The following is a 27,392-nucleotide window of genomic DNA, read 5'->3' as shown; positions in this document are numbered from 1 at the left end:
ATCACAAGTCACTCTCTTGTCTTAGCCGTGCAGACGATACTAGAACCAATGGCTTCAGGCCTCCTGGTTCTCTTTCAGGGAAATTAGAATATACTGCAATATATTGATATGCTGCAATATATATTTCTACCCTTGATAAATACATTCCACTGCAGTATATTGCTTCTGTAAGGCGTCCCTGAGTGAATTGAGAGCCCCCGGGCTAAAGAAGGAGACCCTTCTGGTCTGAGCAGCTTAATTGACTGCGGCCAGCTTAATTAGCCCGGGTTTTATGGATGCAGGTCAGGCAGTGTATGGAGCGTTAGCTGCTGTAGCGCCTGGCAGCATTAATCAACCGCTATGGAGCGTTAGCCGCTGTAGCGCTCGGAAGCATTAATCAAGCATGCCTCAGTTAAAATACCATCAGACAATGCCTTTGGCTATTTATTTTTTTCGCAGGGATGAGAGGATGAGCTTCACTACATGGCCAAGTGTATGTGGACACCTCACATCCAGTGTGCTCATTCAAAATTATGGGCTTTAGTATGGAGTTGGTCCACCCTATGCTCCTGTAACAACCTCCAGTGGAGGCTTTATACTAGATGTTGGAGCATTGGTGCAGAGATTTGCTTCCATTCAGCCAGAAGAACATTACTGAGGTTCGGGCACTGATTGGGCTATTAGGCCTGGCTTTCAATTGGCTTTGGCCAATTGATCCCAAAGGTGTTGGATGGGGTTGAGGTCAGGGCTTTGTGCAGGCTAGTCAAGTTCTTCTACAATGTTTTCAACAATCCATTTTTATATGGACCTCGCTGTGTGCCCGGGGGTATTGCCATACTGAAACAGGAAAGGGCCTTCCCCAAACTTTTGTGGGAGCACGGAATCGTCTAGAATGTGATTGCGTGCTGTAGCATTACACTTACTTTCACTGTACCTAACGGGCCTAGCCCAAACCATGAAAAACAGCCCCAGATCAAGGGGTGTCCATATACCTTTGGTCAGTTAGTGTAGTAGCTTTGCACTTGGGGTAAAGGTGGTGCCTGCATTTGGTGTTGCTCTTGTTGCCGGTTCTGTTTGATTCTGATGTCACAAATATTGTTAAGTAACAGCTGTGTATATTTTAAGAAGCCATCTACTTTTTTACATGTCCAATTCTTGATCATGCGTTGTTATCAATCATATCTGAAAAGTTGTTGGTCTGTGCAGTACTTTAATAAATAATAATCTGGTCCCCAGCGTTGAAGAACACTGGTGCATTTCATGAGTGCATAGTTTCATTGTCTTTTCTATGAACAAGTTGAGAACAGAATGGAATTTTCCCTTGGAGTTCTGTTGATTGTCATGGCATAATGCAGACCAGGCTTGTCAGGAAGTTGGGATGCTGATGACAGTAAAGTTAATCAAGAGTGAACCACAGATGCATATTAACTGTGTGTGTGGTTTGTATCCTGATTTTACAGCAATTACTGCAAGATGCTGAAATTTTCTACCCTTCCTTTCTCGCTGCTGTAAATTAGATTGGACTAAAATATCCAGTATAATTGCAAGGCTGATTTTATTTATGTAGAGCTAATGATAATTGCATGCCCATTCTATTTTTGTACTCTGTAGTTATAAACAAACGTATGATTCAGTATTCATAATGAATCATTGTCTGCGTTCGTGATTTTAAATGTTTGCGTAACGTTTTTGCATAATAGTTGCATAATGCTTTTTGAAAATTCATTATTTGAGGTATTTCTTGAACCGCAGTGTAATGAAGATCTGATACAAGTTCTGTTGCAAATCCTCCTTTCTATTTCTGTTCCTTTCCTGTTTTTAAATTTATCAGAATTGTACAAAGAAGAGTTAACAGAGGAGAAGCTGTGAATATGTGTTTGAAGAGTCCCCTTTCAGTAGTGTGAAGGTTAATCCAATTATAGTTTTCAGGCATGTCGAATCTGACTAACGCTGTACTTGATTAAGACTTGTTTTATTTATTAGTCTATTTGCATGGATCCCATATTATGTATTCCCTCTGATATTGTTTCAAACTAATGACAGGTCTTGGAAGGGTAGACATAAATTACTCAGATACCCAGTCGGGCTAATTCATTTGAAAACTGAATTCAGAATTGCGAGTGGACTGTTGGACTGCCAGCAACATATCCCTCATGTCTCCAGAGGTGTCTTTTTATTTCAGTGGTGTTTTCAAAAGATGTGTTTTTTTTCCCCCAGTTTTTGTCCCTTATTCTCCATATTTGTTGGGATTGCCAGTCACATTCATAAGCCTGTCTCATTGTTGCATTGCTCTCAGTTAGTTGGGTGAGGGGGAGGCACTGCTGAACATGAGCTCTATCTTCTGATGTGGCACCTGCCAGTCGTCACTTTTTTTCCTTGGTGATGCAAGAGCCAATCACACACCACCATATTGGGATGCCAGTCACAGACAATAACCAATCATGTACCACCATCTGGGGCTGCCAGTCAGTACCAGCACCTTCAGGAATTCATAATAGTCAGGAAGGCAGATAAGAACATTTCAAACTACATATCAATGTTTCTGCTTACAAAAAAAAAAAAAAAACAGACAAACAAACAAACCTTTCTCTACTGTTCTTTCACCGGTGCTGAAGCACAGACCTTGACTGTTTCACTTATTGAATTGTAGCTTTGGCCATATCTAGCTCCAGTGGTGTTTGCTCACCACGTGAAATGCAGTTTTGTAAATTGCTTTTGGCTAAAGCATCTGCCAAATGAGTAAATTGTTAAATTGTTCCTTTTAAATGGTAAAATCAATAACAGGACTGTAGAGGCATTTGTTTTGGGTAGGCGCTGGCAATTCTCACACCTCAACTGGCTGCAAATTTTGTGTTTATTCTGCCAAAGACAATAAACCATGCAGAAATAGCCTGGTGATGGAAAAAGGTGGAGGAACATTCAAGCAATGTGGATGGAATTTCCGAAGGCAGGCAGAACCTGCATTTCTCCAAGTCACGTCAGAGATTTAAGCTGGTAGCGATATAGAAGGGAAAAACGTCACTTGTTAAATAATGCCCGCGTGTCTGACAGTCCTAATATCACAAGGACAATGCAGAGGCAGTGAAAATAGGTCTGACCTCTTCAGACATTGTTCTTCAGATGACATCATTACCATTTGAAATAGCAGCGACAATCGCGAAGTGTCTTGCCCTTACAGTACGCTACAATGTTGAATGGGACTCAAGTCAGACAGTCAGAATAGTTGATTTACTCTCAGTGTGCTTAAAAACAGAACAATAGGCTGCTGTTTAACTCATGAATTATAATTGTCTTCAGCAAAACAACTTACTCTCGCTGCTATGGTACATCCAGTACCAGTTACATACAGAACAGAGGCAAGATGTGTAACACTAGTCATGTCAGAGATGGCTTTGGGTGACTTAAGGCGATTGGTCTCATTTCAACCAATCAGTCGATCAACTGCCATTTGTATAGCGCATTTTACAAAGAATTTGCCACAGCATGCGTCACCGTATGCCCCGATCTGAACCCCCGCAAAACAAGCCAATGGCAAGATAACACTCCCCAGCTGACAACAAAACGTTCTCGCAACATTGCTGCCATGTCGCGGCAATATTATAATGTTGAAAGAACATTCCCGTAACATTGGGAGAACATTTTCTGTTAGATGGGCTGGGTGGTATATAGGAAGGAACCTTGGGAGGAACCAGTAGCAGAGGCCTGATAATGACTGCGTTTCAGTAATCTAAAGAACTCTGGCATTGTGCATTGAGACGTACATCCACTGTGCACCAAAGCCTGTCTTCAGTATATTCATTAATCTGATGTCTGTGAACTGTGAGTCTGCCCTCACCATAGAGTTTCAGTAGGTGTCCAGATTCACCGCCTCTGTTTTCATCTGTTAGTTTTCGGGACATGGGGAACATCCAATCCTTTTGTCCTTTGCCTGTAATGCCCCAGAGAGCCGTTTTAAGTGTCGCGGCGTTTCCTTCTTTCCGTTCTCCGAGTTCTCCTGCAGAATTAATGCTGTCTTTCCGTAGATAACGTACAAACAGGATATTAGTTTCTGAAAGAGTGCTCTTCCCTCAGTGAACGCGCCAGATCTCTGTGTACTTTCAATTATCTGACAAAGATAACGCAGATAGGAGAGAATAATCAATATCTCCTGTTGATGAAGTCATGTTCATGTTCTGTTCATCGGGTTTTGGTGTGCATAGATCTTTGGCTTGGGTGACGACAACTTGGAACTACTTATCATCCTGTGATTATGACATAACAGGTAGCGGAATGAAAGGAAAGCTTAGAATTTTTGTTTCATTGCGATTGCGTATTAGAAGACATCTTCCTTTGGCTCGTATTTTGGTGCTGATTGAGAAAAGAAACGAAGCTGAAGTGTTTGTGCTTCAGTTCCAGCTGGAGGTATGAAGTCACTCTTGGCCGATTCAACAGGCAGCGTTAGCTTGCTGCTAGCGTTTTGCTGAGTAGAGCTGTGTCGAGCTGTGGGCCTGTGCTGTTTTCTCTTGCAGAAGATGACACGGGTTACGGGCCAGTATTCGAGGAAGAGCCACAAGACCTGATCTATCCGGAGGAGTCACCGGAGGCCAAAATCACCATCAACTGCAGAGCACGAGCAGATCCACCAGCCACTTACAAGTAACATATACCTGTAACCTGGACACCAGCCTGTCTGAGTAACACATGCCTTTTACCTGTACTTAGTAACACACACCTTTTACCTGTACTGTTCTACACCAGCCTGTCTGAGTAACGCACACCTTTTACCTGTACTGTTCTACACCAGCCTGTCTGAGTAACACACACCTTTTACCTGTACTGTTCTACAAATAGTCTAACACACACCTTTTACCTGTACTGTTCTACACCAGTCTGAGTAACATTATCTCTGGGTTTTTATCCTGTACTGTTTAAAGACATACTATGCAGTATTTTTAGCCTTGCTGTGGTCCTGTGCCTAGAATCAAAGAAGTCTCCTCCTCCATCCTGAACCCCGCCCACTAGCCTCTATTTACTATATTATATACGTTTTTACACCGTTTTTATTTTACGGCCTGCCTCCATCAAGGAAACGTAATTCCAAGGTTGACTCTGGTTTTTGAACAAGCCCTGCCAGCTTGTCATTTCAGTTTTTTTTGTACTTGTGCTTCTTCACCTCTGCCATTTCAATAGCCAGCTAGCTAAAAACGCTCTGTTGAAACCTGATCCCACCCCACGGGCTCTGTAGCCACACCCTCCGCTCCACACACTGATAAGGGCATCACGCCCAGAAACATCCTGAACACATTTTAGAAGAAGAAATGCAAGCAGGGGAGCACAGAGTCAGCAAATGTGTGCAAAGACAGAGATTGCCAGTGCATCATAGATATGACTAAGCATGGTTCTTTTAAAAAATATTTTCAAGGTAAAAATTCTGCATGGTATGCCTTTAAAACGTCTCTGTATGGGTAATATGCTCTGGTGATTTATCCAGCGCTGTGTTTGAGGTTGGGAGCATGACTCCTGTCTGCAGACGGTGTGTCAGCTGCTTAGCCCTGAAGCGTGGGTCGCTAGGCTCTGACATTAGCAGGTTTTTTCTGAACGGAGGTCCCCGAAAGGCTAAGCCCTTTAGCTTGGGGCCCGACACGCGCGCAGGCCCCCTGACACCAGCCTGTGATGTGGGGATGTCACGCCGTGTGCCGTTTTTGCGGGCCTCAAAACCCAACCCGTTTCTGTCAACATCACTTCACTGGAGGCTAAGTCTCCTCCACCCGCACAACTCCGCTCAGTGTTCTCTGCGTGGTCATGTGACCACAGGCCCTCGCTTTGCACCAGTGAACACAAGCTGAGGTGGAAACCTCGTTTCTCGAACCCCTGCTGTGACTAACAAGCGGTCTAAGAATGAATTTGCAGATCAGGCAGAGGAGCAAGTTCAGCTCAGCTGAAGAAGGAGGCTGAAGGTTTACCATCTTGCTCTCATCATTTTAACGCAGTTCAACAGCCCTGATGTTCTGAGAGGATTTCTCAGTTCATTCATTTAAGTATGGGTAGAGATATTTGAAGTAGATTGGGAGTAAATACTGTGTGATGAGGCTTATGAGGCTCTGTCACAAAACTCTTACTACCTTGTGACTTTTACCTTGTTTATTATAGTTTCAGAAACACAGACTGGGGCATTATTAAGCATCGAACCGTGATCATTTATTTAGCACAACAAATAAATGCTGCGTAAGTATGTATGTAAACAAGGAAATAGGAAAATGTTCTCATTAGCACTCGCAGCTGATGTCTGTGTGGTTCCAGGTGGATTCTGAACGACAACTTTACCCATCCTCTGGAGGTGCCCGACAGGCACTTCAGCCAGGTGGAGGGCAACCTGGTGATCAGCAGCCCGGTCAAAAGCCTGCATGCCGGGAAATTCGCCTGCTTGGCCCAGAACCGATACGGCAGCGTCCTGAGCAAGGGGGCCACGGTCACGTTCGGCTGTGAGTCACGCCACCCCCCGCCCTCGCACCCCTTCCTGTTACGTAACGCACAGCCCTGCCAGCTCTCCGGGGCTCTTTAACATTTAAAGTTTGTAGCATCGACCCCCCCCCCCCCCCCACTTCTGGAGGTTGAGAAAGTGCTCAGCAGATCTATTTCCCATGCTCGGTCCGCACATTGGCAATAAGCATATGTTATCAGTATCCTGAGGAACGTAAGCACTACTGAATTACACTGACTGACTGGCCCACGGGACATTTTGTAGTAATAGAAAAGGTTGATTTCTTCACATATTAATATTTTCAATATGATCCATCAGTTAGGTCTGGTTCTCATGTCGGTTCTTGTTGGTCCTTAATGGTTGTTTTTTGTTGTCTTGTTAATGGATGTGAACCACTCTTCCCAGACCTGGACATGTTTTCCACGGAGGAGAGGAGGGCTGTGCATGTGAAAGAGGGGCAGGGGGCGGTGCTACTCTGTGCAACACCCCCACACAACCCAGGTAACTACCATACTGGCACACTGTTCCCTTCCATTCTTCTACAGGTTACACACGTGTGTTTGCGACTCCATGAAACCCTGCCCCCTGCTGGTGCCTCTGTGTGCGTGCACCACCCATGACCAGCAACACCTAATCTACTGTAAGCAGGGGGGACAAATGATTCAGTTTGAAAAGCTGAAATATTTTTGATTGACGTCGTATTTTAGGCCTGTAACCTTTTTTCATAAATGAGTTCTCCTTTTATTTTTTTGTTAAATTAAAGGAGATATGTTCTGCAGTTCCAATAAGAGATGTTTAGACTAATTCTTAAGAACCTTAGTTGAATATTTGAACATTTTTATTATAATAATAATAATAATAATAATAATAATAATACCCATTGCAGTCTTTGAATTCATTGTACTCGACATCACATACTGAGCACCTCCTTCTCTCTCTCTCTCTCTCTCTCTCTCTCTCTCTCTCCCCAGCGGAGCTGTCGTTTCGCTGGATGCTGGATGAGTTCCCCATCTTCATCCAGCTGGACGAGCGGCGGTTCGTGTCCCAGCAGAACGGGGACCTCTACATCTCCAAGGTGGAGTCCACCGACAGTGGCAACTACTCCTGCTTTGTGTCCAGCCCGTCCATCGCCAAGAGCGTCTTCAGCAAGTTCATCCCCCTCGTCCCGCAGGCGGAACGTGAGTGTCACGGGGGCGGGGGGGGGTCGTCACGGAAACCAGACAGTCTCAAGACAGACACACCTCACCTTCTGGGAACAGCGCTTACTGTAGCAGCGACAGGCACTGCCGGGGTTTTGCCCGCTCAGACACTGAAAAGATCAGAGGTGCTGGACTCTGGATCCTGGAGAGCTATATAGTCTGCTGGTTTTTATTCAAATATCTTTAAAGTCAGCAACCAGTTCCATCCAGGTGAAGTTATCTGACTGAGTAATCAAGTGTTTTAACTGACCAATTAAGTGCTAAGTAACAACAAAAGCTGCTAGACTCTATGGCTTTTCAGGACCAGGATCGGATGCTCAGAGGGCGGTTTGTGGGAATTGGACGCAGTGGACCGTTGTTGACATTGCACAGAGGTCGAGAAATTGGCCTTTGAGCAGGAGCCTCCTGTACGACATTGCCATTGTATCACTGAGTAAAACCTCTGTCTGTTCCGGAAGCATCTGCTGCAGCTGTTTCAGTGGAAGCCCTTGCAAATCTAAGCGAAAGCAGTAGGCCGAGCTGAGGGCGGCTGCCAAGCGTGATAATCCTATTTCTCCCAACCGGGCGTCTCCGTCTTCTCCCCATGCGTACCATACGATGGTGATAGGGGGGTTTTCTGGAGGGGGGAGGGGGGGGGGGTTGAGTCAAAAGTACATCTTTGAGTTGCTGTGAGGATACAGTTGGTGGAAGCTCAATAGCGGGGATTAAAGGATTATGGATATTTTCGGTAAACATTCAGACCCCCTCTGGGACGGGTGAAATTCAATATATGCCACCGAGGCGAATGGGTGAGTAATATAGGCGCTCTGTAGACTTTCCCCCGCCAAGGAGGCGGCACATACTAGCCTGACCAGGAGGGAGTGAGCGAGTGAGTGAGAGGAAAGGAGGGAGAGAGAGAGGGAAGGAAGGAGACCAAGTGTGAGAGAGAGAGAATGAAAGAGATGAAAAGCCAAGCCTCGGAGTTAGGAAAGGTTCTTTGTTTGTTTTTTTTTTAAAGTGGAAAGGTCTGTAAGGAGACTTGAAAGGAGAGCAGCTGCTCCAGGGGTCTCCGAAGGTCCATTAATTATTCTTCACTCGTGCTCTGAGACGGGTGCCTCCTGTTAGCATGCGCGCGGCGTTCAGCCTTAAAGGCACAGCCCGCGCGTGCTTCCACACGTAAACAAATGCCTTGAGTTTCTGTTATCTCTATCTCTCTCTCTCTCTCTCTCTCTCTCCTCTCTATCTCTCTCTCCTCTCTATCTCTCTCTCTCACTCTCTCCTCACTTTGTGATGATTATTTTGTGGATCAGTCTTGCCTCCAGGTAGTGCCTTAGTCTACATTTGGGGTTTTGTTAATCCAGAACGTTGAAACATGCTCACTGTGTCGCTTGTTTATATGTGATGTCATATGCAGTAAGCGCCATGATGTTTGGGACAAAGGCGTATTTGTTTCTGGCGCCTCCCTTTAGAAATCGGCAGAAAGGGGCCAAGAAGATACCCGGCTGATATAAGAGTGAGGTTTCCAAAAACCTACGCTCTGGTCGGACAGAACATCACACTGGAGTGCTTTGCCCTGGGAAAGTGAGTCGCAATTTCAGCAGTGCTGTTCTGTGAAATGAAGGTGTTTGGGAATTCATTTCCCTGTACTGCAAAGCTATTTTTTTTCCTGTTTTATTTCAAATTAATTTGTTGTTTCTTGAAAGGGGATAATGTAATGTGCAGGTTTATACACCGGATTGTCATTGTTGTCATTACCATCATCAAGATTCAAGCTGTTTGCACTAAGGACCAAAAACGAGTTGATATTTTTGACCACGTTGGAGGTATTGAAGGGTTTGACCATAAATGAATTGATGGTTTAGATTATTTTGATGTTATTGAAGGTGTTGACCATAAGTGAGTTGACAGTTTTGAGCAAGTTCAATGTTTTGAAGGTGTTGACTGTAAATGTGTTGATAGTTTCGACGATGTTAAAGGTTTTGAAGGTGTTCACCAGAAATGAATTGATAGTTTTTACCATATTGAATGTGCTGAAAGTGTTGAGCATAAATGAGTTGACAGTTTAGACCGTGGTGAAGGTCGTTGACGGTGAGTGCCTTCGCTCCATTGACCACATTGACCGTGCCGCCGGTGCTATTCTCAGCCCCGTACCGGAGATCCAGTGGCGGAAGGTGGAGGGGGAGCTGCCGGCCAATCACGAGATCGGCATGTCGGGAGCCACGCTCCAAATCTACAACGTGCAGATGGAGGACGAGGGCACCTACGAGTGCGAGGCGGGCAACGTCAAAGGCAAAGACTCGCACGAGGCCTGGCTGGGAGTGGAAGGTATTGCCACGCTAGCGGCTGATTCACCCTCGGGGACACTGGTGCGTACATTTCACAGGCCATGACAATGCCGAGACCCAAAACTCAATTAGCCTGCCGTGACTTAGTCTTCATTGAATCTCATCCGCTGGTATGTCCTTTAGCCTCTGAGGAGCTCCGCGGGTCGTTTTCGGACTCGTGAGAGAACGAGAACAACTTCTACACAGTGTCTTTTTGGGATGCGCTTCTGATCTGGCAGACCGCGTCTGCGGCTACTAATTCAATTCAGACCAAATTGAACACAGCTGTTCTTTGCAGAGACGCTGTCACAAAAGACGCTTTACAGAAATACTCACTCCCAGATGCGCGCCTAGACACGGCTATAATTCTTTGGAGCATCCGAATAATAGTTTATTTCTTCTCAGTGGTCGTGAGACCGAGGCTACGGAGGGCCAGATTGGGCCCCTCGGGCTCCGAGTTAAAAATATGCTCCGCCGTGATTGGTTGCTTTGATATCGTGCCTCCGCAGCTGCGCCAGAGTGGACGGCTCATGTGACCGACATGGAAAAAGACATCTACAGCGAGCTCATCATGTCCTGCCAGGCTACGGGCAAACCCCAGCCGTCCATCCGCTGGCTGAAGAATGGAAATTCGGTGAGGACTTCATTGAGCCCCTCTCTCATTTCCGTGATGTGTTTCCAGGGGGCGGCGCCAAGGAATGACTTCCCATGATTTTGAATGGATACCAAACTGGCCACATCACTTCCTTAGAAATATTGGCTGTCGCTGATCTTAAACGATCCCCTTATTTTTAATTAGAAATGGTGCATGTAAAATCTTGGGGAGCTCGCACTGGTTGAAACCTCAAAATATTCAGGAACAGGCTGTATTAGCCCTATAAGTTGATTCTATGTAAAAATATAATCTGTGAAACCTGGTCTCGATGAAAGCATCTTTAAAATGCTTGGATGTAATGTAATTTCAAATACTCCAGATTTTTGGATGCAGGCAAAATATAAAAACGCTAGAATTTTTAATGAAATTTGTTACTAACCAAAACTTACTTTCAAAAATCCGTTTTGTTGTGAATATTGCTGGACTGCTGCATATATGATTAAGTATTTGAAATACAACTTGATGCAGGTTTGGTACTTATAGTGAGGAGGGGTGTTTACCGTTGATTTGTTAGCCATAGTTAGGATTAGGATATTGTCGTGGTGCGACTGTGCTGCAGCCTCTGCACTTTGTGTTCCTTTTCAGTACGGTAAAGGAGAGCTGAAGTTTAGCAGGCTCTCGTCTGAGGACTCCGGGATGTACCAGTGCATCGCGGAGAACAAACACGGAGTGATCTACGCCAACGCAGAATTGCGCGTGACTGGTGAGTGACATTTTTTTTTACGCCAATTCCCTCTTCACTCTGAGGACACTGTGTGTGACACCACTTCAGATGCAGTTTGATTCTCATTTCAGATTGTGAAAATAGACTGTCGCTTTCTTCTCAGCATACATAGATATCAGAACATACGAAAGCATAAGCACTAGAACAGACCATTCAAACCATCTAGACTCCTCAGTTACCTACAGTACCGTGCTGCTTCAGGCCTGGACAATGACTAATGCAGGAGGTTCTAATGAAACATACATTTTTTTTCTGTATTTAAAAAAAATTCTCCCTCAAGCCTGCGCGCCCACATTTGAACGCAACCCTGTGAAGAAGAGGCTTCTGGGAGCCAAAAACGGGCGCGTGGTCATCGAGTGCAAGCCGAAGGCCTCGCCCAGACCCGTAATCTCCTGGAGCAAAGGAACGGAGCTGCTGTCCAACTCCTCACGGTCAGCGGGCAGGGCATGCAGGGCGGGACGAGGTTGGGGCGGGGCAGGGGAGGAGCTATGCCTGATTTATACTTTGTCGCACGACAATTTCAACAAGTGTTGCATGGCAAAAGTGACATATTTCCATGGAAAAAGAACACTTTCATTTTTGTCGCATGACACTTGTCGAAAGGGTTGTACGGCGAAGTATAAATCAGGGTTAAGGGCAGGGTGGGACATAGAGGAAGAGGAGAGGGGTTGGGGGAGTGGTCAGCCTCAGGGCAGGGTGGGACATAGAGGAAGAGGGGAGGGGTTAGGGGAAGAGTCAGGTTACAGGCAGGGTGGGATGTAGAGGGAGAGGGGTGGGGCATGCCATGTAGGGAGAGGGGTCTTATGAAACATGTCCCAGTCTTGAGTGAAGATTCAGATTCACGTTATTTATGTTGGCTAGCTACAGTGCCAGTATCATTAAAACAATGATATTTACAGAATCCTGTAGTCTAGTAAGCTCATTCCTGTAATGGTAAATTATATTTGATTTGATTTTATTAGTACAGTGCTTGTTATTGATTTATATTGAATATAGTTTTGTGCCATTAGAGCTTTATGTTTTTTAGTGATATTCCCATGTGCACTTTCAATTCTTTTTCAGTGTGATAAAACCTTGAATATTTGCACAGCTGGAGTCATTAGCCAATCAGAACGCAAGATTAGAGCGAAGCATTTTATAATTTTAGAGAGAATTTGTATTAAATATTATGATTCAGTCAAGAGGCTCTCAATCGCTTGCTGTTTATATTACATAAAGACAATCATACAATCATACAAAGCCCCAATCACTCAAACTTAAAAACTTGGTATGCTAATAAGGAATCAGTAAATGAGTAAGTCCTCTGTAAAGAAATGGAATTTGATTAGCCATTTGCGTGGAGCCTTCTGTCATTATTCTTTTGTGTAGCCTTGAATGCCAGGCTTGTACTCCAGTGCATGGTTCAGAAATGAGCCTGTGGGCCATTTATTGCATGTAACCGATATTACCTCATCAGCTCAATGAAGGGGGGTCAAAGGTGAAGACAGCGCTTGAAACCAGCGAATCGGGTGTAATATACGGGACACTGGGCTGTGGTTGAATAGCGAGAGGAGGTGCATGTCAGAGGTCACAGGCTCTGGGAATCCGGCCCATATTTAAACTGGGATGTTCCCAGCAGTGCCCGTTGCTGCTAACGTGAGCGCTGTGGCCAGGCTGGAAGGGGAGAGGGCTCTCCAGAGGTTAGGGTGAGGGTGCGAGTTAGGGCTCTCCAGGGGTTAGGGTGAGGGTGCGAGTTAGGGCTCTCCAGGGGTTAGGGTGAGGGTGCGAGTTAGGGCTCTCCAGGGGTTCTCCAGCCTAATTCTTGCCTGTCTCCCCCCTGGCAGAATACACATCTGGCACGACGGCAGCTTGGAGATCCTGAACGTCACTAAGATGGACGAAGGCCGGTACACCTGCTTCGCCGAAAACCACCTGGGCAAAGCCAACAGCACCGGAGACCTCTCCATCACAGGTAATACCACAGGTCTTAACCACCGTCTCCCACCTGCGCAGCTAATGCCAACCTCCACACAGCTTTCACGCAATTCCATGACATTACTATACGCCGTAATGCCTACATAATTCTGTCATAAGCATGACACGGCATGTGTAATAGCCAGTCATGGCAGTGTATTAAAAAGCTTATGACCAGGGAGATGGAGCATGAAAGAAAATCCACCAGCGCCCTATCGTCCAGCAGGGGTCCCTAGATAGTGATGCACGGGAAAACCTATCTGAGTGAACCCTCTAATCGGGAATTGCGCGTCCCCTATGGAGCTACCGGCCACAGTCGGCACTGGTACGGTCTGGATTCGATCCTGGATTCGATCCACACACCAAGTGTGGTGTCTTAACCCTGTAAACCATACAGAAGCCCCTTGTATGAGTACCATTATTCTTTTGAATTGGTTTTGTAAAATCTTATGCATACACATGACAGTGTTATGGCATTTGTCGTTAGCTGTAACATGGCACCATTCCCTGGCTATAACAGGTGTTGCATTATGCTTATGAAATAATTATGCAGACTGTATAGCATGCACTTCAAGTAATGTTATCCAGAATCTATTTTGTGGCAGATGCTTGTATCCAGGGTGATATGGCAATGCAAGGTAATTTCCTACTCACACCTGCTTTGATTAAACTGGCTGCTTCGCTAGCAGTTAGAAATGAATGAGCTTTGCTCTGCTGAAGATCTAGTGGCAGCTTAATTCAGTTCAGCATAATTAGTAATGTGTTTATAGCACAGTGTACAGAGGCCATGTTCATTTCTGTTCAAAACTTAACATGTGTGACAGTAAATCTCAATTAAAGATCTCACACGATGGAAAATACAGTGACACTGCGTGAAACCTGTCAATATGGATTAAGTGGTCTGGATTCATTTTCAAATTCCTCATCTTCAACCGTGTGTTGTCCATTTTTAGTGTTACAGCAATCAACTCTGTTTTCTAGAGAATATTAGGTTCCAAAATCTGGGTGTTGTTCTCCACTTAGCTTCTGGAACAGGATCTGGGGACAACCCCCCGCACCCCTGCCCCGCTGTGAAATGGCATTCAGGGAAGACCAAAAGCCGTGTTTATAATTCACCGAATGCCAATTTAAATGCGTGTTGTGAGAGTCTGTGAAGTAATGCTGCTGTTGAGGATAATTGTGTGGTACTACAGGAACGCTAAAACCGCTAACAGCTGCATGATTAGATTTCCAGCGCTCGTTCTGGGCTGGGTGCTCAGTCCCGTTATTGGATGTGTTATTGGCTGTGCTTTGTGTTCTGGGTATTATATTTTGCATATTAGCATGCAGTGCGATGCTTCATTTCCAGGTCACCTGGGCCGGCTAGCTGCTGTACACAAGAGCGTCTGCCAAACAAACCAATCAATGAACTGGCAGATAAACATTTTTGCTCAATTTCTGAAAAGATATATCAATATTATTTCAGGATAATTTATAGCGGGGGCAGCCAACCCTGGCGCGCTGGTTTTCATTCTTATTAAGCACATAATTAGGCAATTAAAGCAGCTGATTACAGAGTCAAATCACTTGACCGGGTTTAAACTGGTTAAAGACCAGATGTGGCTATTCCTGAGTTATAGTTTGAAGGCTTTTTTTCCACTTGCTTACAAATCTCTTGGTCCAGGAACAATTTGAGCTTTCAATGGACCAAACCAATTTGACAGTTTGGGAGAGTTGGAGTTAATTTCATTTCATTTCAAATCAGCTGACCCAAACCCTACTATGGAGTTCCAGACTTTCATTTTATGGAAATGCTAGTTTAGTACTCTGCTAGCTGGCTAGCATTCTGTGTGTTCAGAATTACATGTATTTCCATGCTTGTTCCTTTCACCCCCTGCCACACACACACACACACACCCCTCCCTGCTTCCCCAGTGTCACACTGACATTCAGACCATCCTCCCTTCTTTTTTAACACTCCATCATGTATTAACTCTCCCTCCCTCTAGTGGTGAGACTTGCAATGTGCGCCTTCCCAGTGCTCGGAAGCCGCTCTTCCAAAACTTGCTCACACCTCTCAGCTGGGCAATAAATGCTTCCATTCCTATTGCCCTCTTGTAACAGACTTTATTTCATGAATGTCGCCCCCCTTATCATGTGCTGGAACCTTCTGGATTTCTTTTCCCCTTTACTTGCCCTGGTTACTAATTCAGGACAGTGTGCTAACAGACCTGTCAAATGCTTTGAACAGTAGCACAGTGGAAGAGCTAATTAAATTTTATTACATTTTATTCAAATTAAATTGAATGTAAATTATAAAATATATTAAATATGAAAATGGAGATAGAAAGTATGTAGTTTCTGAATGTGTGTGTGTTTTTTTTTTTGTTTTGTTACCCTTATCCTATTCCACGAGTGTAGAATTCTTCCTGTTTCATAACCTTACGCGTTTGCTGCATGAAGCGCTAGGTCCTCGGTCTCTCTCTTGCGGCTGCTGCGTAATTCTAGCTTATGCTGCAGGTTTATGTAATGACTCCTACAATAACACTTACTGCGCGTCGCACTGGATAAAAGCGTCTGCCAAATAAATGTCATGTAATGCAATGTAATGGGTTGTGATACCGACGACTGGACTTCCTCTCGGCACTTTGCCTAAGCGTTCTGTATGCATTTTTGTAATGCATTTTTGTCCCTAGGATCATCTGTTAAATAACTAATGGCTGGTTTCCAACGCATGAATTAAGTCTAGTTTTGGAATAAAAAAGAAAATTTCAATATCTCCACCGAAAAAAAGCTTTTAGTCTAGGACTGCAGGCTTAATCCGTGTCTGGGGAAACCAGCCCTAATAGTAGCATAATGCACAACAGGAAACTCGCTGTTTTCATCCACGTCCAGCTCTACCGGTGGGATATAAGTGTGTTCTTGTTCTTATTCTTCTGTCCCCCCGCGGTTTCAGAGGCCACTAAGATCACGCTGGCTCCGTCGAACGCCGACGTGACGGTGGGGGAAGACGCCCGCATGCAGTGCGCGGCATCGCACGACCCCAGCCTGGAGATCGACTTCATCTGGTCCGTCAACGGGCGCGTCGTTGACTTCGACCGCGAGTGGGAGCACTACCAGCGCGACAAGGCCGGGGTGAATGAGACGAGACGCTCAGATCCACAACGCTTCATGTCCCTCGTCTCTTTATTTTACCCTTGAGTCGGCAGACATTATTCCCCACTTGAGCATCCCTGATTGTTTTCATTTGATGGTGGAAATTACAACAGAATCGCAAATGCCGCAGATAAACCCATTGTTCTGAAGTCATGGGGCAATTGTTGCAGTTAAATATCATCAGTACCGATTGAATTCATAGTTGGACATTTCTACAGAGAAAGCACACAAATTGCAAATCAAATCAAACTGCGAAACCAAACCTTGCATTGTATACAATTTTACATTCTTTTAACATTTGCAACTGTCAGAGAAAAACGTTTCCTACAGTATATTTTGTGGCCACCAGGGGGCAGGCTATATTCACTTTTCATGATAAAACTTAAATTGGGCACTGCCTTAATTTTTTGAGACTGGTTTTGGCTTTACAGCCCTACTTACTTTTTGTTTATTTTTCTGTTTTGTTATTATAGGTTAAATCATTTTTGAGTTCAAAATGACAGGGCACATCACACACTAAAACCCGGAGCTTTATTTGTATGGGGACCCCTGAAATCAAACGTGTGGTTTGAGTAAATAAGTGATAACAAAGCAGTAATAAAATGCGTGTTTTTTGTGTTTGTTTTTTTTTTTTTTTTTTGCTTTGTCCCTCTCAGACGCGCGACTCCAGTGGAGAGCTGAGGATAGCGAACACCCAGCTGAAGCACTCTGGCCGCTACACCTGCACCGCCCACACCGTCGTGGACAACAGCACTGCCTCTGCCGAGTTGGTGGTGAGAGGTGAGGCTCTCACAGGGGTCAGCAGGGGGCGCTGGCGTTCCTCCACCGTCCCGCATTTCAGCCAAAAATGGTCTTGTCCGCATTGCCCTTTGTCCCCTTCTTATCTATGGCAGAGGTGGAAAGTCCAGGGGTCAGAAAGTAAAAGTCCTGCCATGTGTTTCTCCCACCCATGAACTGGGCGCCACTTTTATTTTCTAAACCTGGATTTTCCCCCTCTGCCCTACAGTTCCTGCAAATTTTAATCTGCCACCATTGAATCACTATGACTCACACCAGGGAGTGAAACTGGGGAGGAATTACGCCTCACAGGGCCTTGGACAAAGAACTTAAAACAATTAAAACCTTCATTCAGGAGTGTCCTTATGAAAGGTTGGAGTCATGAATGTTAATGGGTTAAATAACTCTTGCCCTGCTTAATTGTCACCAAAGCCATTTTCACTCATAAAATTGAAATGGATGGATGGCAGCATATGTAAATATGTCAGCAGAGCATGTACGTGTGAATACATATTCCGTTATAGCTGAGTCTTAAATTAACTCTGAGTCTCATGGAAAGTAGACAAGCTGGGCTCTTTCATTAACTTTTATTTATCTCTCTCTCTCTTGCCCTCACACAATTTTCCTGCCTAAATCTCTTTCTCTCCTTCTATTTGTCTCTCACTATTTCTCTCTTTCTCACTCTGACTATCTTTCTCTCTCTCTCTCTTCCTTTCCTTCTCTCTGAAAGGGCATTTAGCACTCCTTTTTTATTTTTCTGTCAGCTTCCAAGTATCGCAGCAATCTGTCTTTTTTTGTGGCACGTCCATACGCCATATGCTTTCTGAAGTTATTATTGGCTACAGGCGTTGACGCTATAAAATATCTCCTGCTGGGGAGCATCAGGTGCGATGATCGCTCCATGAAACATTACGGGCTTCAAATTGGACAAGGCGTAACCGAAATAGCTCGCAGTCAGGAAGCCTTTAGTTCCAAGTCATTTGTAAAAACCAACACCGTTAAATTCAGTTACGGGCCCTTGTGCTGACTTTAGGGGACCAAAAAAAAAAGAAAAGAAAAAAAAACTGGTGCTATGACAATGGCGGATTTGTTAGAGGCTATCAAACAACTCTGAACTCTGAACAACGCTGTCATACTAGAGGTATGAGTCACACTGTTTTTTTTTTAACCATCTTGTCTACCTCCCTGTGCTGTGGTCTTCTAAGCCACTGTGATTGCATGCCCCAGTAGGGTCCGCACCACCTTCCCATTACCCTTGAGCCCAGAATTTGAAGCGCTGCTGCCAGGGGGGGAAGCAGAGCAGGAGCCCACCCTTTAAGTTTGGCTCCTTTGAGAGGTTTTTTTTTTCTCTCCACTGCTTCCGTTCTCTTTTTAACATGACTTTATGGTTTTTGGGGGTTCATGTCCAGACTTTCCTTCCGTGCTGATTTTTCTGTAACGTGCGTCTTTCTGAAAGTGCCCCTGTATAAAATCCTACTGATATGAAATGCAATTATTCCCCACCTTGCTGTAAATTGATACAGAATGATGGGGCCCGCATGCTGTATCCGTTTGAGGAACTGGTGTAAAAGTACGGTAACCAAAACCAAACCGGTGTGAATGGGAGTGCCATGTGGGGACATGCTGTGTTCTCATGTTGTCATTTGGGGACCCATCATGTCAAACCCACGTTCTCATGAGTTTACACGCGGTGTGGCTCTGCATGTGATCCTGAGTGTCCCGTGGCTGACAGCCCCTCAGTGAGGTGAGTGATCCTCCCTAGCCCTTAGCTTCACTCCAGGGAGGAAGGGAGGGGTTTTGTTTTTTGGAAGTATACAACCACTCCACCTCACGGCTCTGGAGCGCCCCCCTGTGGCCAGTCAGGTGGCGGCGGTCTGCCTGTCTCGGCTGCGTGAGCGGCGCGGTTCCCCGGCGCGGAGACCGCGTCAGTCCTGACAGTTTGACAGCGGAGTGACGGGCAGAGAGGCGGCTGCCCACGCTCGCTTCGCTGGTGTGTGCTGTTCTACAGCCTGCCCACTGACAGACGACATCACCGCAGTGAGATGGGCCCATAAATATGACTGAGCATTCGAGTTCTGAGAGGGAGGGGGAGGGGGGCGGGGTGAGGCATAAAAATAAATTGAAAAGCTTTTTTTTTGTGTGGAGATTGAATAGAGAGCACGCTGCTGTTTTTTCCCCTCCATTGAAAAGGGGCCTCTTCAATGCCGATGGCCCGTTGACACCTTCACCGCGCTTCAGAAAGCGGTGCGGAGTGGTGAGAGGCAGCATTCAGCAGAGCACGTGCCTCCCTTCACCAGCACTGTGCCGTTGTCAATATGTGCCAGTTCCACATGTCTGATATTCACCTGCTGTAAAGTTAGTCATGTCCTCCTTGCCTACCCGTCAGGAGATGCGGGCATTTTTATGAATGTATCTGAAATCGGGCATGAGGCATGCCTTTTTAAATTCTAGCCACTCTTAAATATTTTAGTAGGTAATTGCAACGCCACGTGACTGGAAATATATATTTGCATACAATTTACAGCAACATACAATTTACGACGCACATATTGATTTCACAGAGCTGGATATATTGTGATAAAGCTGAGGTTATGTACCCAAGTAGGACAAAAGCTTCAATGCTATTTTTTCTACAATGTTGCATCAGCAAACACACAAATTGTGCTTTACAAATGTTTAGCTGGAAAATTTAAACATGGCCTCCCCTCCCTCTCTCACCTTGTTTAGGCCCCCCCGGGCCCCCAGGTGGGGTGAAGGTGGAGGAGGTCAAGGACAAGTCGGTGAAGCTGGTCTGGAGCAGAGGGACAGACAACCACAGCCCCATCTCCAAGTACACCATCCAGTACAGAGACTCCTTGGATCCTGAAGAGTGGAAGAACGCCACCACCTGTGAGTCTGCTCCCCCCTGCTGGCCAGCGCATGCAACAGCAGGCACATCTGGGGATGTCCTTTGAGACCAAATTATACCGTCCAGTTTAAATTTTTTTTTTTTTAAATCTATTGGTCTTGTGAATGCTAAAGGATTTTGCACATGCTAAAGGTCTTGGTAAATCTGGCCCTTGGTGCTGTTTGCCATAATAAGCTTGGGAGTCTCTTCGGTCTAAAGCGTCTGCTAAGTGAGTAAATGTAAAGATTTTTATCTACATATAGGGTCCTGAAATATTACACTATATGGAGTTGCTGTATTTGTCACCAACAGAGGACCAATTTCTTAACTAATTGTGGTGGCATCAAATCAGAAATGGATCACATGACCCCTCCCCACTGCTCAGCAAGGTCTTTGTTGTTCCACTGCAGCGGGTCACCTGATCTGTGATGCCAGTGAGCGTGCACTGGCTTCTGCGGCAATCACATTCACCCTCTGTCACCCTCCTAATAGCTTTAGCCAATGATAAGCCAGGGCTAAACACCATGGTTTTCGTTGCTGGCTTTCAAATGCCAGGCAGACTGACACCGTTTTGACAGTTGACGTCGTCGTCGACTACTGTCGACATGACGACTGTCGGCTGTTGTCATGGCACTGCTGAAGAGGGAGCAAAAAAAAGAGAGTTTCAGTCACTCAAATAGAAAGAGTCCTGGTGCTGAGAGACCAGCTTCTTCACAGCTGGTGCCGTATTGTCAGTTTTGTGCGAATACCTCGCACCATTTTTCCCTTTTTTATTTGTTTTTTTTTTGTTTTTCATACAATATCAAAATTTCTCGTCCAGCCGTAAGTGCCATAAATGTCTCATGGCACTTTATAAAGCTCCTCATGACAAAAACCCTTAATTTCTTTGTTGGTAAAAGAGAAAAAATCAGCAATTGTTTCTGTTCCCAAGGTTTTAGTGATGTCACCAATGACACGATCTCTTCCCGTATCAGCAGTGGAACCCAGAGCTCTATCAGCTGTGGCTTCCCCTTGAGTCATTGTGTAGGTCACGGTTATCAGTGCAGACAACGCACACGCTTGTCACTGTCCATTTGGTGCGCTTTACTATAATATGACCTTTAACAGCACGTCGCTGGGGAGGAGCGCTGAATGGCTGGCTTCAGACGCACGTGCTGCGTTGCGTCAGTGTGCGACCCCCTTCCATTTCTCCTTTTCAGCTCCTCTCAACGTGGAGGGCAACGCGGAGACGGCCACCGTGGTCGATCTGATACCCTGGACGGAGTACGAATTTCGGGTGATCGCAACCAACACCCTCGGGACGGGCGATCCCAGTAGCCCCTCCCACAAAAGCAGGACCAGAGAAGCAGGTGGGGGGCTGACATGTTTGCTTAAGACATTTAGGCCTGGATTCAATCAACATTTATCCTTAAGCTCAATTTACAAATAAATGCCTTCAAGTGTCTTTTATTTCCTTTACACACACAGTTTGTTTGCTGAGTTCAGCAATCACCTTGCCAAATAACTTGCCAGTTGAAAGTTAGGGTTTTTTTTTTAGATAAGATTAGAAATGATCTCTAGTACTTATTTGTGTGTAAGGACACATGTTGTTTAAATCCAGGCCATAGTCATTTTAGACTCATTACGCAGCTTTCTCTCTCGTTGCCATTGGGTGGTTCTTTATGCTAACCTGTGTGAAATTCTGCTTCATAACTGCGGAAGCTCGTGTCTTAATTTTCATTTGGATAAGCCTTCCTCTGGGCCCACAGTGATGCGTCACTCTCTGTAGCTTTTTAAATTCATGTTGGGAGCTGGAGAGTACTGACCCTGAATGGAGAGAGAGAGGAGGCTTTATTCTGTGCGAATAGACGAGGAGGGCTTGGCCCCTGCGTTCAGTGGCTGAACACCTACGCTAACAGTAAGGGGTTGGCCTTGGCAGATGTACAGGCCCGGGTGCATGGTGTAGGTTGAGCAGCAGTGTGGCAGTGTTCCACAGCGCCCCCTGTAGGAAACACCTGGGAAGTCACGCTCTCTCGTTCTCCGTGCAGTTCCAGTGGTCGCACCCTCGGACATCGGAGGAGGGGGCGGGGCTAGCAAGGAGCTGACCATCACCTGGACGGTAGGTGCTGCCTCTCAGGATCTTCTTCTTCTTATTCTTCTTCTTCTTCTTCTTCTTCTTCTTCTTCTTCTTCTTCTTCTTCTTCCTCTTCCTCTTCCTCTTCCTCTTCTTCTCTTCTTCCTTCTTCTTCTTCTTTTTTTCTTTTATTTGTTTATTGGCTTTTATCATAACTTTTCTTCTTCTTTTATCTTTATAAATAGTTATTCTGTATAGTATAGTATAATAGTAGTAGTAGTAATAGTTGTTGTTGTTGTTGTTGTAGTAGCAGTAGTGTTAATGTTGGTGTGTGCACCCAGAGGCAACTGACAGAGAGCTCCTCACCCGTCCTCCTCTTATTGTGATTGGCTGAGCCTGGCCGGCCCACTCCGCTGACGTGTCCCCCCTGAACCTTTCCGCAGCCTGTTCAGCCGAAGTACTACTACGGGTCAAACTTCGGCTACATCGTGGCCTTCAAGCCCCGCGACAGCCCGGAGTGGATGAAGGTGATGGTGGCCGACGCGGAGGCCAGGCACTACATCCACAAAGACACCTCCATCCCCTCAGCCACGGAGTTCCTAGTGAAGGTCAAAGCCTACAACAGCCAGGGGGAGGGGCCCTACGGCCTGACCGCCGTCATCTACTCGGCCCAGGACGGTAAGCGCCAGGCACGGAGGGAAACACACAGCCGCTTCACGTCCAATCAGAGTACAGCTACATTAAACACATGAAATACCTCAAACCTCAAACTGTCCTCCACTCAAACAAATTAATTGTTGGATTTACTTAATTACGTAACTCTACGACTGCCCCTAATTTCCTACACCTCTACTACTGCCCCAAATCACATGCAACTGTCCCATATTACAGAAAAACTGCCCCGTATTATATACAACTGCCCCAAATCACATACAACTGGCCCAAATCACATACAACTGGCCCATATTACATAAACTGCCCCATGTTATATACAACTGCCCCATATCACATACAACTGCCACACATCACATGCAACTGGAAAGTGCACCACTGAAAATTTTTGGCTGAAGAATCATCACTGCATTCATTAATGCCAGTGTGTTCCCTAGACCATGCAACTGAGATGATTGTATTTTCAAATACAAAGAATTTTAATGCCATGAAGGCCTTTTTCCTCAAAGTGCATTTAATCTTTATGTGTAATAATAATAACCGTGCGCTCATAATTCCTCCAGCAATGTGGAGCATTCGATGAGGTTATTAAGCATTACTGAAAGACAAACAAGCTGTCATGGACCTGAGACGCCGCCGTTTAATGAAAAACTGTTTCCTTGACGATGCTCCTGAAAAGTACGAGCGCTGAACGATTTGACGCATACTTGGTCCTCTGCCCAGTTTTGAGATTTAATTTGAGGCCAAAGGTATTCACAGCACAGACAGAGCATGTGCAGTGGGGTGTGACTTTTGCAGAATGTGGGTTTAGGACACCTTCCCTGTCTCCGTCCTCCTGTCTGGTTTAAAGGACTGATAAATACATAAGTGCACACAAAATAAATACAGGAATACATTCAAACAAACACCTGATTGATTAAACAGTGACACACTTACACACCTGACAGACTAAATCAACACAAGCTGTGCTAACTCAGGCGTACAAGGCCTGAATTTCTCACAAGAATGCATTTGAATAGCACATTACCTCAGGGAAATGCTCACTGTTCAGTAAACTCTAAAAGAGTACATTTTTTCCCCTTTGGGGTTATAGTAACTGTTCAGAGTTAAAATAACTTCTGTGTAGCTTAACACCCTGCTATCATCAAGCTTTTGCTAATCTGGTGTTATAATATTGTAATAGTAAGCCCATGCTATGGGCTGAGTCTGCAGTCTGCATTTTCCAGAGCTGAGTGCTCTGCATGTTCACGAGGTGTGAAACTGCCTCTCCCCGGCTCTGGCTGGGTGACATTTTGACTTCAGTACCATGTGACACTGTCAGACTGCTCAGATGATTTTGTCCCCACCCCCAAGTTCCCACCGAGGCCCCTGCAAAGGTGGAGGCGGAGACCCTGTCAGCCACCGAGGCCCGGGTGTCATGGCAGCCCGTCGACCAGCCGGTGGTGGAGGGCTACCAGGTAAGCCCCTTTGGCTTCTGGGTAACTTTGTCTGTTGCACAGTGTTCTGTAAAAGGCTGTGTTCATTACCCCTCTACCACTAGCATCCCAACTCAAGGTTCAGCAGATGCAAGATCTCCTACATTTTTAGGGTGAAATGATACGATATAATTGAATTATATTATTATTATTATTATTATTATTATTATTATTATTATTATTTGATGTTTTTGTTAATAGTACCTTTACTATTGATATAATTACTGCTAGAATTTCTATGACTGACCTCTTGCGACTTTTGACCCCTGCTTTTCCACTTCCAGGTCAGGTACTGGCGGAAGCACCATGACAACGAGGCCTCCTCTCACAGAGTGCAGGTGCCGGCGTCACAGAAACACATCGAGCTGAAGAACCTGCAGCCCAACTCCCACTACCTGATCGAGGTGCGGGCGTTCAACACGGCCGGATTCGGCCCCGCCGGCGACGTCTTCGAGGTCTACACCAAGAAAGCGCGTAAGTGACCACTTCACTTTCAGTCACAGTTAGAGGAACATGACTGAAAATATGTTTTTATGTTTCGTTTTTTTGTTTGAAGGGAATTTAAAGTAGATGTTGGCCAGGATTCAGTAAACAACATTCGTCCTTAACTTAAAGTCACGAGTAAATGTGGTTGTTTGTTTGTCAGTCTTCACAAACGCAGTTTGGCAAATTAAGAGATTGCCCATAATTCACTTGCATTCATTTAAAAGCCATGGTTACAAAAAGCCCCTGTTAAAAATCCAGTTAAAATAGATTGTAATTGCTGCTATTTTCTCATTCTAACAATTTTTCATTATATCCTTAATTAACATCTCCTCCCAGAAGTCAAGTAACTGTAGAACAGCCATCAGTGTCCTCTCTGGCCCTACAGCAGTCTGTTAAGGGCAGGAACTTTCACCAGTTTGCCATCTTTAATTGCTGATGTCATCGCTAGCATCACCTGCTTTACTCCGACTGTCCGCTAGCAGACTGATGTAGTATTGATTAGCATAGCACTGGTTGGCGGGCGGCTAGCGGGTGTTACATGTTTGCTGGCTGGCCTGTGTTTGTTAACTGTGCTCTTACTGTATCTCTCTCTCTCTCTCTACAGCTCCAAGTCAGGCTCCTAAAATCATCAGCAAGAAAATGAGCACCAGCAAGTCCACGGTTAACATTGCCTGGGAGCACGTGGTGCCTCTGGCCAACGAGTCCACGATACAGGGGTACAAGGTGCGTGAGGGCTAGCGCCATCCTGTGGCCACACCCCCCCCACCCCCCCTACCCAGTGAGAATCACATCTGCTGCCAGCATGGCACGAGTGTGTCTTTAACTGCGGGCGTTCAGTTTCATTATCATCACATAGCACATCACATAACATAATGTGAACATCAACATAACAGTTAGGAAACTGCTCCTGTAGCTCTGAGGTTGTTCCCGTAGTGTTTAAATCTGTATGCTGTGTAAGTTGCACTGGATGAAAAAAATATGCCAAGCAAATAAAGGCATTTATTGGGATACAACGATCGGGTCAAGAACAAAACAACTGTGACATCCTGCCATCTTTTTCCTTTTTGGCTCTGATTACTGCATTTTGGAATGTTCCGGAAAGGCAGAATGGCCGCTTTATTTGTCTTTGTCTCCCTCCTTTGCGTCGACAGGTCCTGTACAGGCAGGCGGACCACAAGACGGGGACCCTGTACACCACCCGAAAACACTACATAGACCTCCCCGCCCCTATAAAGGGGGACTACGTGGTGGAGGTCCGCGCTCACAGCGAGGGGGGGGACGGAGCAGTGGCCGCAGTGCGCATTTCAGGTAACCTAGGAAACCATATCACTGGCCTCACCGAAACAAAATATACGTGAAAATATATTTAAATAATACTCCTGTGTCCCGTCAACATATTCCAGCACTGTGCAATATATTGGCAAATGGACATGATTACCACTTTCAGACATCATGCAAAATTACACTCCTGTAAAATACATTTGTCATTATAATTATGCAGTAGAGTAAATTGGTGTGTGTTCCATTTCTGTGAAGGGATCTGGCTAAATGGTAATACAGCAGCATGGTTACCAATTCACTTCATTTTGTAGATTGATATTTAACTTTTTTTGGGTGGGTGGGTTTAATATTTTCTTCAATTTCGTTCATCTGTTTTACGTACTCTGCAAACTGAAGGTTGTCGTCTGAAATTGAAAATCCTGAGCTCGTCCGGAGCTCGTCCGGCGACACAAAGGAGGGAAAGGAACGCTGAGACTGCTGTGGCCAGCATACCTTCTCATTTTTGTGTGTGTGGGGGGGGGGTATTTTTGCTGGTCCGTAAACTGCATCTGTGAATGCTCCACTCTGGAGCTGGAGCCCGGAAAATTGAACACAGTTCGGAAAAAAACTGTTCACCTTTCGGTTTTGAAAACGGTGAATTTTTCTTTTCTTTTTTTTTCTCGCCACAGGTTTTCAGCCTACGCTTGAGTGGCAGAATTATTCAGTATAAATTGGAGTTTTTTTTTTTTTAACGTGTCGAGTGCGACTCATCAGTCAGCACCTAGCCCCGTGCGCGTGGAGGCGCGCGCTGACATTCTCATAATTTATGTGCGAGGAACGGGCGGAACGAGAGCCCGCGCCTGCAGTCCATGACTGCTCGGTCCCAGCATGCATTAGCTCCTGTGGGAGGCGGGGCTGCCTGTCTGTCATTGATCCCACCGACCGCGGGAAGCAGGAAGAGACCGTGATGTCCATTACCGATGGGCCTGGAAGCACCCGACAGCTGATTTCATGGTGGCTGGGGATGCGGGTCTGGCAGGGGGGGTGCATGGGGGGGGGGCGAGGTGGGGGTGGGGGTTGGCCGTTGGCGGGCGGGGGGTGGAGGGGGGAGTTCAAATGAACACTTTTTGATAAATGGAGTAGTTAAGATAATCCGTACATGAGGTCACCATGGATACTGTCTGCTTCCAGGATTCCAAGACAATATTGATTGACCCTTTATGTCACGGAATATGCAAATTACAGCATTGGTCCAACTGTGTTTAAAGGAAAGGATGCGTTCTGCGGAGGAGTGATTAGAGTGGCTGAATGTTTTGGTGCAATTCCAGGCTTGTGAGACCTTATCAGTGTGTTTATGAATACTTTATTTTGACT

General features: G+C 45.5%; 1 protein-coding gene across 4 annotated transcripts in view; it reads left to right on the top strand.

Annotated features, from left to right (window-relative positions):
* Window positions 1–27,392, top strand: part of LOC135259886 (contactin-1a-like) — a 64,616-nt gene that overhangs the window by 33,814 nt on the left and 3,410 nt on the right. For all 4 annotated transcript variants that reach the window (XM_064344793.1, XM_064344796.1, XM_064344794.1 and 1 more), the window contains exons 4-23: window positions 4,488–4,614; window positions 6,259–6,440; window positions 6,845–6,940; window positions 7,411–7,617; window positions 9,087–9,198; window positions 9,761–9,942; window positions 10,451–10,575; window positions 11,182–11,299; window positions 11,601–11,751; window positions 13,144–13,271; window positions 16,209–16,387; window positions 17,065–17,188; window positions 19,913–20,074; window positions 21,272–21,421; window positions 22,100–22,170; window positions 22,569–22,803; window positions 24,151–24,254; window positions 24,557–24,746; window positions 25,363–25,481; window positions 25,910–26,066. In XM_064344793.1, the coding sequence (XP_064200863.1) occupies window positions 4,488–4,614; window positions 6,259–6,440; window positions 6,845–6,940; window positions 7,411–7,617; window positions 9,087–9,198; window positions 9,761–9,942; window positions 10,451–10,575; window positions 11,182–11,299; window positions 11,601–11,751; window positions 13,144–13,271; window positions 16,209–16,387; window positions 17,065–17,188; window positions 19,913–20,074; window positions 21,272–21,421; window positions 22,100–22,170; window positions 22,569–22,803; window positions 24,151–24,254; window positions 24,557–24,746; window positions 25,363–25,481; window positions 25,910–26,066 (2,919 nt within the window). The remainder of the gene's footprint in view (window positions 1–4,487; window positions 4,615–6,258; window positions 6,441–6,844; window positions 6,941–7,410; window positions 7,618–9,086; window positions 9,199–9,760; window positions 9,943–10,450; window positions 10,576–11,181; window positions 11,300–11,600; window positions 11,752–13,143; window positions 13,272–16,208; window positions 16,388–17,064; window positions 17,189–19,912; window positions 20,075–21,271; window positions 21,422–22,099; window positions 22,171–22,568; window positions 22,804–24,150; window positions 24,255–24,556; window positions 24,747–25,362; window positions 25,482–25,909; window positions 26,067–27,392) is intronic.

The sequence above is a fragment of the Anguilla rostrata genome, chromosome 7 (assembly GCF_018555375.3).
Source record: "Anguilla rostrata isolate EN2019 chromosome 7, ASM1855537v3, whole genome shotgun sequence".
Taxonomy (NCBI): domain Eukaryota; kingdom Metazoa; phylum Chordata; class Actinopteri; order Anguilliformes; family Anguillidae; genus Anguilla; species Anguilla rostrata.
Note: the sequence above shows the minus strand (reverse complement) of the source record. Positions and strands in the feature narration are given on the sequence as shown.